General features: G+C 43.7%; 1 protein-coding gene across 1 annotated transcript in view; it reads right to left on the reverse strand.

Annotated features, from left to right (window-relative positions):
- The window catches only part of TBC1D15 (TBC1 domain family member 15), a 75,281-nt gene extending 66,574 nt beyond the window's left edge, over positions 1-8,707 (reverse strand). Inside the window, exon 1 of the mRNA XM_062203217.1 lies at positions 8,623-8,707. Within this exon, the coding sequence (XP_062059201.1) occupies positions 8,623-8,652 (30 nt within the window). The 5' untranslated portion in view covers positions 8,653-8,707. The remainder of the gene's footprint in view (positions 1-8,622) is intronic.
- Positions 8,708-13,535: the final 4,828 nt, after the last annotated feature.

A 13,535-nucleotide genomic window follows, 5' to 3' on the forward strand; every position in this document is an offset into this window, starting at 1 on the left:
ATCTAACATTTATTCTTGAACTATGTGAATTTATTCTTGAACTATGTGAAAGCTAATCTAAAAACAAAAACAGTCTCAAAAGTTTGGTTTCTTTAAAACCCAACTGACACATACATGATAATTTAAGCCTTTGGTTAGAGAAAGTACCCCCAGGGAATGTCAGTCTTTTCCAAGGTGTATTAGCAAGCTCCACACCAAATATCTAAGGACATACTTGATAACTCCACGTGAGTTTCCAGACATCTTAAACTGAGTATGTTCTATCTAAAGCTTCTAATATTTCCAACTCTTGTCAAAGACATCTCATCTACCAAGTTATCTTAAATGCCTTTCGTCATCCTGACCCTATATCCTAAGTTCATCTAAACCTCCTCTCACACAATCTTTCTCTCACAATGACTCCTGATCATTTGTAGCCTAGGTTGCTAAAATAACTTTGTTCTCTCTCCTCCCAACATAGTCACACTCCAATAATTTGGGTAAAGGGTATAATATTTCTACTCCAAAATGTGATCTTTATAAAATGTATATCAGATCACATCAGATCTGAGCTTAAAATCCTTCTGACTCCACCCTTTACCTCTACTGTGCTGCTCACTTCCTGGCACTCCCCGACGCATTCAGACTCAGTGCCTTGGCCACTCTGAACTCCCCTGCTCCCTCAAAGCCTCTTGCCTTTTTCTGTGAGCATCTGGAGCACCATTTTTCTCCCTCAGTTTGCAAATAATTTTTTCAAATTCCTTCAAAACAGCACAGGTGATAGCCTGCCCAACAACTCCCATTCCAACTTGTCTGATTTATTAGTAATGTTTTAGTCTACCCTCAAACATGTAATGAGTGAGATGCTGGAGATAAAAGGTATCAATAAAACGCACACACACACACACACATTGAAAGAGATGCCCAAGGCAGGCTCTGTGGTATGGTGGATAAAGCCACGGCTTGCAGTGCCCGGCACCCAATATAGGCGCTGGTTCGAGTCCCGGCTGCTCCACTTCTGACCCAGCTCTCTGCTATGGCCTTGGCAAGCAGCAGAAGATGGCCCAAGTCCTTGGGCCTCTACACCCGCACAGGAAACCCGAAAGAAGCTCTTGGCTCCTAGCTTCAGAACAGCACAGCTCCAGCCGTTGGAGCCATCTGAGGAGTAAACCAGCAGATAGAAGACTTCTTTCTCTCTCTCTCTGCCTCTGCCTCTCTGTAAATCTGCCTTTCAAATAAATCAATAAATAAATGTTAAAAAAAAAAAAAAAAAAGGTGCCTGACTAGGAGCAAAACCAATAGGAAACCAATGGTCATAGCAGAAAATGACGAATGCAAGGGATCCTGAATGGGATGACATTTTTAGCTATTTCTTTTTAGAGACAAAAAAAGAAGCGAGTTCATATCACAAAGAGTTTTTAAAGCCTTGCTAAAGAATTTAGGAGTTTTCGATTTACCCTGAAGACAAACAAGAGCCACTAGAGTTCTCACAGGGGGATGTCATGGGCAAACTGGCCTCTTCTAAGCCAGCACACTGGCTGCAGGGTCAAGAAAGAACAGCTGCAATTGAATTCAAAGAGGGAAAGATTCATAGCGGCTTAAACTGAGACAGTGGCAGCGGAGATGAGGAAAGGCAGATGGCTTAGAGAAATATTTAACCAGGTCAAAACAACAGGACTTCCTGACTGATTAGATGTCAGAGGTGAAAGGCAGAAGAGTCAAGGACAGAACTGAACAGATGAGGTTATTTACTGAAATAAGGAGTATAGGAAGAAGAAAACAGATTAAAATTTTTATTTGAAACTTGTTTATCAGTAATGACTATGGAACTAAACAGAGAACACAGGTGGTTGTAAAGGTAACACACCACAGAAAATCTGAGAGCAAAGAGTGAGCCTTTAAGATACACAGCGTAGTATAATTCCCAGTGAAGGGCAGACTGCAAGACCAGTATTGTTTCTTAAGGATATCAGTGTGCCAAAAAGTATCACAGAGGAGACGGGAATACTTTAGCAGTCTAAGACAGAATGACCAAATTAATGATTTCTCTTATGCCAATGACTTCATAAACCTGACAGCACAAGAAGAAAAGGTATATAAATTTCATGAGGATTTTCTTCCACCAAAAGGTGAAAAAGGCTGGATTATAACTTCTCATCCAGGCCCAGAATCTATGTCTCATCACAGCTAAGATTTAACACTTACTTCTTCAAAAATGGCCATCCTTCTATTAATTCACAAGTTGAAATCCTTTAAAGTTGCAAGCTACCATTCTACGTGAAGAATAGTCCATGTTTAACCACCACTGTAGCCACAGACCCAGCACATAGCAATCAAATGCATGTTAAATAATACCAGAAAAAAATAAAGGTAACATACTCATATCCTAGGTAACTGTATTACAAGATCTAGTCTAAGGGGAATAAAAAGGAAAGCCAATTATATACTAAGAGTATTTTTATCTTTCTAAAACATGGATTTCTCACAGGACTATAAGCTTAACTAAAAGGAACTAGATGGGGGTAATTTTAAGTTGCAGAATAAATTCTCAACAAAAATGACGTAAAACAAATTCTGATTAAGAAAAAAAAAGCCAATTTCCTAATTGCTTCAAGTTATTTACAATAGAACAAAATCCCAATATAATTACAGAAGAACCTGTAGTGAATGGAAATGTATTATAATGGGATTTTTAACTCAAAAATGAGAACAGTGGACCCATCTCTCTCATTCTAATCCCCCAACTTCTTCTCCTTTCTTGCTCTTTACTCTTCACTGAACACTTATTATGTGCCAGGATCTAGGCTAGGTGCAGGTGAAACACTGCAGGATCTGATCCCCTGACAAGCAGTCATTCTCCAGGTCTTCAGAATATAAACTCACTGAAAACAGCACCCAACTCAAGGACATAGAACTCATGCTGCATTTCTTACTCAGAGTAAAGAGGTGATTGCTGGTGAAGGTTTCCTTCTGAATACCTGAAGTCTGCAATCCCCAAAGAAAATGGTTTTGTGATTATCTCCAATGTATGATATGGTCAAGAGCAAACTAGGTGCTTGAAAAGTATTTGTTGAATCAAAATAACTGTAACCATCAGGGCACTAGTATGAATGCCAGAAACTACGACACACCATGTCCTTTTCTCCTATTCTGTGGTAGGTAAATTCAGCTCATCCCATTAATTCAGGTCTATTCATCTGTCAGGCAGGATGGCTTTACAATGTCCCTATTCCTCCTTTCAATATTCACAACAGGATGTAAATTCTTTCCCTCTATTTGACTGACTGTTAAAATATACGCTACCACACTTATATAACAACACAGAATAGTTAAAATCCACAAACTCATGGGAGTTTTAATCAAATGCAAACCCTCTTTCAAAAACTCATCTCAGAAAAACAATCTAATGCCAGCACTGTGGCGCAGCAGGTTAAGCTGCCGCTTGCAACGTCGGCATCTCAAATGGGCCGGAGTTTTAATCCCGGCTGCTCTACTTCCAATACAGCTCCCTGCTAATGTGCCTGGGAAAGGAGCAGAGGGTGGTCCAAGTATTTGGGCCCCTGCACCCATGCAGGAGACCCAGATGAAGTTCCTGACTTTGGTCTGGCCCAGTCCCAGCCATTATGGCCATTTGGGGAATGAACCAGCAGGTCAAAGATCAATCTCATTCTCTGTTGATATATATATCTCTCTCTGCCTCTAATTCTGCCTTTCAAATAAAAATAAATTTATATATATATAGACAAGTACATATATATATATATATCAGTCTTATAAGCAAGACTGAATAGATTCACACATGCTAACAAAAACCCTTGTTTAGCCCAATGATCAGGGAGAGGGGCGAGTGTTTAGCCTAGTGGTTACTATGAGTCCTGGTTTCACTCCTAACTCTAGCTTCCTGTTAATGCATTCCCTGGGAGGCTACACTGACGGCTCACGTAGCTGGTCCCGTGCCACCAAAGTGGGAGAGATGGGTTGAATTCCAGGTTTCCACCCTATCCTGGGACCATTGCAGGCACTCAGGGAATGAACCAGTGGATGGGTATTCTGTATCTCTGCTTCACAAAAAGAAAGCTTTTTAAACATCAGAAAATCAAAACCATCATATTGTATTTAACCCTACTCATTAGCATAAAATCAGCATATTAGGAACACTCTAGGGTTTTTTTGCTTTCACCAAAAGGGTAAGTATGTTGTATAACCACACTCACTGTATTACATAGTGGAAAGAACTCATGGAAGATCACACTTTGTTGTAATCACCTGAAACTGGTTTTTTATTTTATCATGGATTATGCAATTCTAAAAGTTGATCACATTTCCCTTTTTATTTTGGGATTTTATGCAATTGGAATTAACTTGAAGCAATTGGGAAATTGGCTATCACATGCTAAAGTATAACAGTTTATTCAATAATCACAATTCCAGTTCCAAACTTCACTTTCCTTTCTATTTTTCCTGTTTCCAATTTATTTTAACTATACTGCTTTTATATTTGTTTGCAGCCTTCATTTCTTTACAGAAAATTGCTAGCATAAGACTTACAGGCTCTATAAAAATAAGGAAATAGAAATCTCTTGAAATATTGTACTGTAGTCCATAAAAATGTACAAGCATTACATGTTAATCAAAGAAAAAAACTGCCAGTATAAGTAAACATTCAAATATTTCCCAACCAATACTAACTTTATAATCTTAAACAACTGAAAGATCTTCCTCAGTAGTATCAAAAGCTAACAGTTACTGAACACCAACTTGAGGCCATGCTATTCTAAATGCTTTGCGATTAACTACTCATTTCCTTACAATTCATTACAGAAGTATAACTATTATCCCCATGGGGAAACTGGGCAAAGTCACACAGCTACAATGCCGTGGGCTTGGGTTTGAAACTAAGCAAACAGGCCCCATATCTCCTTAATCAATGCCTTATTGTGATGACTTTTCATCCACAAATATTATGTCTTCTAAAGCAAGGTATTTTTTAAATTCCTAATATAACAATGAGAATTAGAAACAATTTTGAAAGCAAAGTTCACACCCAAACCAAAAAAGTACTCCAAATCATTTCTTTTTTTTTTTTTTGGACAGGCAGAGTTAGACAGAGAGAGAGACAGAGACAAAGGTCTTCCTTTTTCCGTTGGTTAACCCCTCAAATGGCTGCTACGACCTGCCCACGAAGCCCGAAACCAGGCGCTTCCTCCTGGTCTCCAATGCGGGTACAGGGGCCCAAGCACTTGGGCCATCTTCCACTGCCCTCTGGGGCCACAGCAGAGAGCTGGACTGGAAGAGGAGCAACAGGGACTAAACCCAGAGCCCAAAGGGGATGCCAGCACTGCAGGCGGAGGATTAACCAAGTGAGCCATGCGCCGGCAAAATCCGAGTTCTTAACTACTACCTTATCCCATTTCTCCAGATGACAAAGATTAACTTCTGTCACTTCCTGACACTCAAAGTTCAAAGCAAACAAAGTTGAAACAAAAATGACTCTGCAACCTAGATTTCAATACTGAGCAACTCCAATTCAACAAAGCTGGTAGTCTAACAGATGCACGTTTTTTAAACTATCACAGGTGATTATTCTGAGCTTTGGTTAACCATCTACTTTACAGGGCTTCTAAAACAGACAGTCTTAATTAAACTTTCCTGGGGAGAGAGAAATAAACACACACACACATTTCTTCCTCTTCTGTCTCAAAGAAGCAAGACAGGGAAGCAGATGTATAAAAGGTAGCATGTCTTTTTAGGGCACGAAAGCCAACTTTATTTTTTTAATAGTGAAAATAATAAAGTGATGGATTTTTGTTTTGAGATGTATTTATTTGAAAGGAAGAGTGACAGAGTGAAAGAGAGAAAGAGAGAGAGAGAGAGATCTTCCATCCACTGGTTTACTCTCCAAATGGTCACAAAAGCCAGAAATTCTATTCAAGTCTCTTACATGGATGGCAGGGACCATCTGCTACTGGTTTCCCAGGCACATAAGCAGGGAGCTGGATCAGCCGGGACTTCAACCAGTACTCCGATACGAGATGACAACTTTGCAAGCAGTGGCTTACCCTGCTGTGCTACATATCTGCACATTAAAAATAAATACCTCTGGGGGTAGTACAAAGAAGGGATTGTGGGCACCGAATGGAAAAAAAAAGAAAAATCAGCAACAACATAAGACTAGAGGTAGGGGCCCGCGTCAGGGCTCACTTGGTTAATCCTCGATTGCAGCCCCAGCATCCACTATGGGCACCGGGTTCTAGTCCTGGTTGCTCCTCTTCCAGTACAGCTCTCTGCCGTGGCCCAGGAGGGCAGTGGAGGATGGCCCAAGGCCTTGGGCCCCTGCACCCGCATGGGAGACCAGGAGGAAGTACCCGGCTCCTGGTTTCAGATCGGTGCAGTGCCGGCCGTAGCAGCCATTTGGGGAGTGAACCAATGGAAGAAAGACCTTTCTGTCTCTCCCTCTCTCACTGTCTATAACTCTACCTGTCAAATAAATTTAAAAAAAAAAAAAAAAAAAAGAACAATGGTAGATAGGTAGATTAAAGGTTTGAACCACATACTGAGAGTAAAGAAGACACAGCAAATTTAAAGGTAAAACTTGCAGGACTTGGTTATTGACTACATAGTGCTACAGAAATGGTTGCTTCCAAATTTGTTTTACATACCACCAGACAAATGACTCCTTTAAACCATGCCTGAATTCACTGAAGGAAGACTGTGTGGATTCTACTCATCATTTTCGCATTATTTGGGAAAGGTTTTAGCAGAGAAAATTAGTTTCAGCGGAGTTATGGGAACAGGTGCGAATTTGAAGTGCATAAGAATAAGTGAGGTGATAGTTATAAAATATAAAACTAATTTTAAGAATTCAGACTACAAAAGGTGGCAGCTGCAAAAAGAGTTTAAAAAAAAAAAAAAAAACTTTAAATTCCACAGCTCTACTTCATCAAATTCAAACCTGTAAAAGGGAGGTATGATTTACGTGGTAAGGATCCCCTCCTGCAAAGTAGACTAGAACACATGGAAAATCAAAGAGGATAAGCTTTTAATTATGTGGCAAGTCAAGCAGAAGATCAGCATCCATCCTCTCTATATATAAAGACCAAAAACTAGAGTGGGCATTTAGCCTAGTAATTCAGACACCTGCTTGGGCTCAATTCCCAGCTCCAGCTTCTCATCCCAGCTTCCTGCTAATGCAAACCCTAAGAAGCAGCAGTGATGGCCCAAGCCACTGAACTCCTGCCACCCACATGGTAGACCCACATGGAGTTCCCAATTCCCAGCTCTGGTGACCCAGCAACGGGAGGTTTGTTTCTCTGCATCTCAAATAAATAAAAATGAAGATGCAGAGAACCACAAAGAGAAAAAAAAAAAAAAGAGAGAGAGAGAGAGAGAAACTGACAAGAGCCATGAGTAACCCAATAAAGGATGTCCGATCTAAAAGTACCAGTACATACAAGTTTGGCATCTTTGTTATATTTTGTTAGTTGCAAGCACTCCGAACAACTCCAATAAACATAATCCTTGACAGCACCTTTGCAGATAAATTTGGCAGCATTTGCAGATAAAGAACAGGGAAGTCATAACTGCCTCGATTTTCAAGGTCACACTTCAGGCTAACAGCAAAACCAAGATCATATTTACTATTCTGGTACCTGCTCTAGTATTTCAGACCCCAAACCACAAACGCTGTCAAATGATTCAAAACGGGGTGGCAGACAGCTGGGAGACCATGAGGCAACGCAAGGAATAGAGGAAGCTATCTGCCACGAGTAAACAGTCTCTGGGGTTCGATGAGTCATTACCAGTCAGTCCCAGCTGTTTATGAAATACCTCCGCAATGGGAAACGCCGCCAGTGACCTGTCATAAACCTGAGTGCCCTAAATATGCCTAAGATGTGCCTTCGGAATGTGAATGGGCGCTCTGCGACCTAATGCTAACGCCTTGCCAACCAGGTGTCGCGGACCACGTCTGCACGACGAATACCCTCCCACCCCGCCGCCACGGAAACATCCCAGAGACGTCTACGAGGACGACACTTTAACCACCGCCTTCCCATACACGCGTGGAATGGCGGCAATCTCCAGCTCCCTCACTGCTCCCAACCATCCACCAACTTGGCAGATTAGCAACACGGACTCCAGTGGACGCTTCTCTTCCAAGCGCACGGCTGCCTGGGGCCATATACTGAGCTCCTTCCGAGGGGGGCCACGGACACCTTCGCCAGAGCCAAGCTAAGGGGCGAGTCAGGCTGACGCCCTCAGAGGCAGAGAAGACGCTGGAGTAGACTTAAGGAACTAGAGTCAGGGGGAAATGAGTGAGGTTAAAGGTGAGCGCGCCATGGGAAGCACCTGTGCCTCCGTAAAGACCATACGCAGAGACGCTTCCACGCTCCGGGGCAGGGCAGGGCAGAGCTGATGAGCGCCGGGGCCCAGCTGGCCTCGGAGCAGTGGCCGGCTCTCCGTCCCCAGCTGAACCGGCATTCCTGGGGAAACAGCTGACACCACCAGGCCCGCGGGTCTCCTCCATCCGCCCCGGGCTGTTCCGATGCAGACAGGCCGTCAGCGCCCTCCCCCGCCCGCCTCCGGGCGGCGACAGCGCTCGCGTTCCAGAGAAAGGCAGGGGTGTCGCCCGGGGCCGTTACTCACCTTCCCGCTCACAACACCCGCCGCCGCCATGTTTCCTGCGCGTGCCTGGTGATGACGTAGCAGAGCCTCACGTGTCTCTCCGACTCACAACAACATCCGGCAAAACGAAGAATGACATCCGGGCTGGCAGGGGCGGGGAGTGGCGGCCCAGGCGCGGGGGCGTGGGGCCGGCCGGGAGGAGTCGCCCGGCGCGTACGCGTTACATAGAGGCCGCCCGGGAAGAGTCTGGTTCAGGCTTGCCCCGGAGCGGCTCTGTTTTTCTTAGCAGGAACCCTGAAAAGAAGCGCGTTTATGTTGGGGTTTGCCTGGGGGCGACGTTCTGACCCTAGAGCAGACCACGTCCGTTTGGTGGGATGGAAAAAAATTACCACGTTGGGAGCCAGCAAACGAGATCCTGGCTTTGTGTCTGCAGCCAGGCCTCGAATGAGCTTTGAACCCCGGTTTGTTCATTGTAAACTCGGGATCGTAGCCTTGTGAGAAGGATTGAATTACCCCCAGTTTTCAATCCGAGGGACTCACACAGGCTTTTCCCAACCATGTATGATGACCTTCAGCAAGGTATTTTGATAGGAACTGTGATAATACCACGCCCTCGTGCTCCAGAGTCCGTAGTTGATAGCTTCTCCAGTTACTTAATAACTGATTGGAAACAAATTTCTAAATTCATCCAAACTAAAGCTGTAAAGGAATTACTTATGCACCAGGTGGTTATGGAGATCTACAGGCTGTGCATTTGTGCTAAGATGATTTGTAAACATAGGAAAATAATGATTTCATTTGTTCTCGGTGCTGTAAAACAATGCAGACAATGTATTGGTTACTGTCGCTTGTGGCTTTGGCACAAGATGTGGGACTTCCCTGGTCCCAAGGCCGAACAAAATCCCCTTGCACCAAAAGTACCTGTGCCTACTGCAGTAATTGTGTTTTCACACTGTGGAGAAAGGTTAAGGGATTTTGAGAACGATTGAGGGAAGTGGCAGGCAAAGGCAACAACAAAGAAGAAGAATTGCAGGTTCTCTGACTGCCAGGAACCTAATAGGTTGGGGAGATAGTAGGACCTTAGATAAGAATAAATGTGTGACACCATGAGACTGGCAGGCCAGGCATCTGAGACTCCAACCATCACCCAGATACCCATGACCAAACTTGGCATGCAGTCAGGAAAGTGGCTCACCTGCAGGGAATAAATACGTGGAGAAATGAGCCTATTAGCAGTAACCAGCATTGAGTGAAGACCAGAGCGTCCTTCCCTCATGCACTGAATTAAGATCTATAGAACCTTCTTAAATTTCGGTGTTGGTGGAGAGTCCTGATAATGGTCCAAATTGAATTTTCCACCAACTCAGCTGTAAGAAGTGATCAGCAAAAAATGTTTCACGTTTCTTAGACCCTGTGTTTTTTAGAAAAAGTTGAAACCCATAGCACCGTGCCAGGAACAGAATGTTAAATAAATTATGTCTATTATTTGTATAATAAGCTTCAAAACGGAAGGTTTCTCAGAAAATGCAGCATCCCAGGTGCATCTGTTTGATTTTTTAAAAAGATTTAGTTATTTATTTGAAAGGCAGAGTTACAGAAAGGCAGAGGCAGAGAGAGAGGGGTCTTCCATCTGCTGGTTCACTCCCCAGATGGCCACAACGGCCAGAGCTGCACTGATCCAAAGCCAGGAGCCTGAAGTTTCTTCCAGGTCTCCCACGCAGGTGCAAGAGCCCAAGCACTTGAGCCATCTTCTACTGCTTTCCCAGGCCATAGCAGAGAGCTGGATCAGCAGTGGAGCAGCCAGGACTCAAACTGGCACCCATAGGGGATGCAGGCACTACAGGCAGCAGCTTTACCTGCTTTACCACAGCGCCGGCCTCACGTTACTTGATATTTTTAAGGTTCATCCTCCAACTGCTTCTTAAATGCTAGCACTATCCATGGGCTACCCTTCAACTTCTCTTATGTTTTCTCCAAACACAATTGTTTTGGCTGGCATGCTAGCCATCATCCTCATATTGTGGCATCATTATCTCATGTCTGCTAATGACTCCCAAGTATCTCTACAATCCATTTCTCTTTCCTAAACTCTAGCTCCTGCACATACTGCCTGCTGGACTTTTTTTACTTGGATGACTTGTACCTAAAAAATCCTAACCTTTGCTATTCAATATGGTCTAGACTAAGAAGCTTGTTAGAAATGCAGAATCTGGGCCGGCGCCTCAGCTCACTTGACTAATCTTCCACCTGGGGCGCCAGCACACCGGGTTCTAGTCCCGGTCGGGGCGCCATGTTCTGTCCTGGTTGCTCCTCTTCCAGTCCAGCTCTCTGATGTGGCCCAGGAAAGCAGTGGAGGATGGCCCAAGTGCTTGGGCCCTGCACCTGCATGGGAGACCAGGAGGAAGCATCTGGCTCCTGGCTTCTGATCAGCGCTAGCCATAGCTCCATTTGGGGGGTGAACCGACGGAAAAAGGAAGACCTTTCTCTCTGTCTCTCTCTCTCACTAACTCTGCCTGTCCAAAAAAAAAAAAATTTTTAAGAAAGAAAGAAAAAGAAATGCAGAATCTGGGGCAGGAATTCAGTAGGGCAGTTAATACATCAGTTAGAACATCCACATCTCATATTAAAGTGCCTGGATTCAGATCCCAACTCTGTTGCCAATTCCAGCTTCTTGCTAATGCACACCCTGGGGAGGCAGCAACAATTGCTCAAGAACTTGGACTCCTGTCACCCACGTGGGAAATCTGGATGGAATTCTGGGTTCCTGACTTTAACCTGGCCCAGCCCTGGCTATCTGAGGGCATTTGGGGAGCGAAATGACAGATGGAATATCTTTCTTTGTCCCTCTCTGCCTTTCAAGTAAGTGAAAAATAAAAATAAATTTAAAAAATGATAAATACAAAATCTCAGATCCCACTACAGGACAAAAATTTGCATTTTTAACAAGATTTACAGGTGATTTGAATGCACATTAAACTTTAAGAAGCACAGTGTTAAATAAAACTTTAATTTTTCTCACTTCCTAAAAATTACTGCCTTTGATGAATTAGAAATACAGCCAGAGCCGGCGCCACAGCTCAATAGGCTAATCCTCCGCCTTGCGGCGCCGGCACACCAGGTTCTAGTCCCAGTCGGGGCACCAGATTCTGCCCCGGTTGCCCCTCTTCCAGGCCAGCTCTCTGCTGTGGCCCGGGAGTGCAGTGGAGGATGGCCCAAGTGCTTGGGCCCTGCACCCGCATGGGAGACCAGGAGAAGCACCTGGCTCCTGGCTTCGGATCAGTGCGGTGCGCCGGCCACGGTGTGCCAGCTGCGGCAGCCATTAGAGGATGAACCAACGGCAAAGGAAGACCTTTCTCTCTATCTCTCTCTCTCTCTCACTGTCCACTCTGCCTGTCAAAAAAAAAATTTTTTTTTAATGAATAAAATTTTTTAAAAAAGAAGAAGAATGTCCAAGAAGGAAAGAAATAAGAAACCAGGTGCTTAATGATCTTGACTATTCTGAAATATTTACACTTGTGGCAGAGACTATGGAGATGAACTGGTCATGTATACACTGCGAATCTACCAAAACAAAACAAAGACAATTCTAATCTCAGAGAAAACAAAGACTAAATATATTTCTAATATTCAATGTGGCTTAGCTATGGACAATATTACCACAGCATAATGACATAAATATTGAGCTAACAAAATTTGTAACAAATAAATGACTACTTTTACACTGGAAGTGGAAGATGCATCTACATATTGAGGTGGTGAAAATAAAAGAGCCAGGCTGAAATAAGCAAAAGTTGAAAGTAGTTGCCCTTGAGGAGCAGAACCATGACTGGAAAGGGAAGATCTGAGGACTGATCATTTTCATTGTAAGCTTTAGTTGACTATTGAATATATCAAATATAAGAGGTGATTAATTTGATTCATTTTTGTTTAAAGATTTATTTATCTGAAAGGCAGAGTTACGGGGGGAGAGAGAGAGAAAGAGAGAGAGAGAATCTCCCATCTGCTTGTTCCCTCCCCAAATGGCCACAATATCTGGAGCTGGGCCAGGCCATTGTCTGGAGCTTCTTCCTGGTCTTCCACATGGATGCAAGGGCCCAAGCACTTGGGCCATCCTCTGCTGCCTTCCCAGGCAACTTAGCAAGTAGCTGGATCAGAAGTGGAACAGCCAGGAATCAAACTGCTGCTTATATAGGATGTCGATGTCACAGGTGATAGCCTCTCCCACTGCACCACAACACCAGCCCTGGGGTCATCAATTTAAAAAGTATATTATTTTATGATCAATTAAGGGGCTGGCACTGCAGCTCAATTGGCTAATCCTCCACCTAGTGGCGCTGGCACACCGGGTTCTAGTCCCGGTCGGGGCGCCAGACTCTGTCCCAGTTGCCCCTCTTCCAGTCCAGCTCTCCGCTGTGGCCCGGGAGTGCAGTGGAGGATGGCCCAAGTGCTTGGGCCCTGCACCCACATGGGAGACCAGGAGAAGCACCTGGCTCCTGCCTTCGGATCAGCGTGGTGCGCCGGCCGCAGCGGCCATTGGAGGGTGAACCAATGGCAAAGGAAGACCTTTCTCTCTGTCTCTCTCTCTCTCTCTCACTGTCCACTCTGCCTGTCAAAAAATAAATAAATAAATAAATAAAAATAAAAAAACAATTAAGGAAGAAAATCCTATGAAATAAATTAAGGCAAATCTTTCACTTCAATTTTAAAACACATTTGACTTCAGAGATTATAACATGAAAAAGAGTGCCTTAGAATCTACAAAATACAGACACATACCTGGATAAACATCAAAATTCAATCTGAAAAGAAGTTGGTTCAACAACCTAACTTTACATCTTAAGGAACTAGAAAAATAAGGACAAACTAAGCCCAGAGCTAGCAGAAGGAAGGCAGTAAAAATTAGAGCAGAGAGAAATGGTAAGAGGAAAATAATA

The sequence above is a fragment of the Lepus europaeus genome, chromosome 10 (assembly GCF_033115175.1).
Source record: "Lepus europaeus isolate LE1 chromosome 10, mLepTim1.pri, whole genome shotgun sequence".
Taxonomy (NCBI): Eukaryota; Metazoa; Chordata; class Mammalia; order Lagomorpha; family Leporidae; genus Lepus; species Lepus europaeus.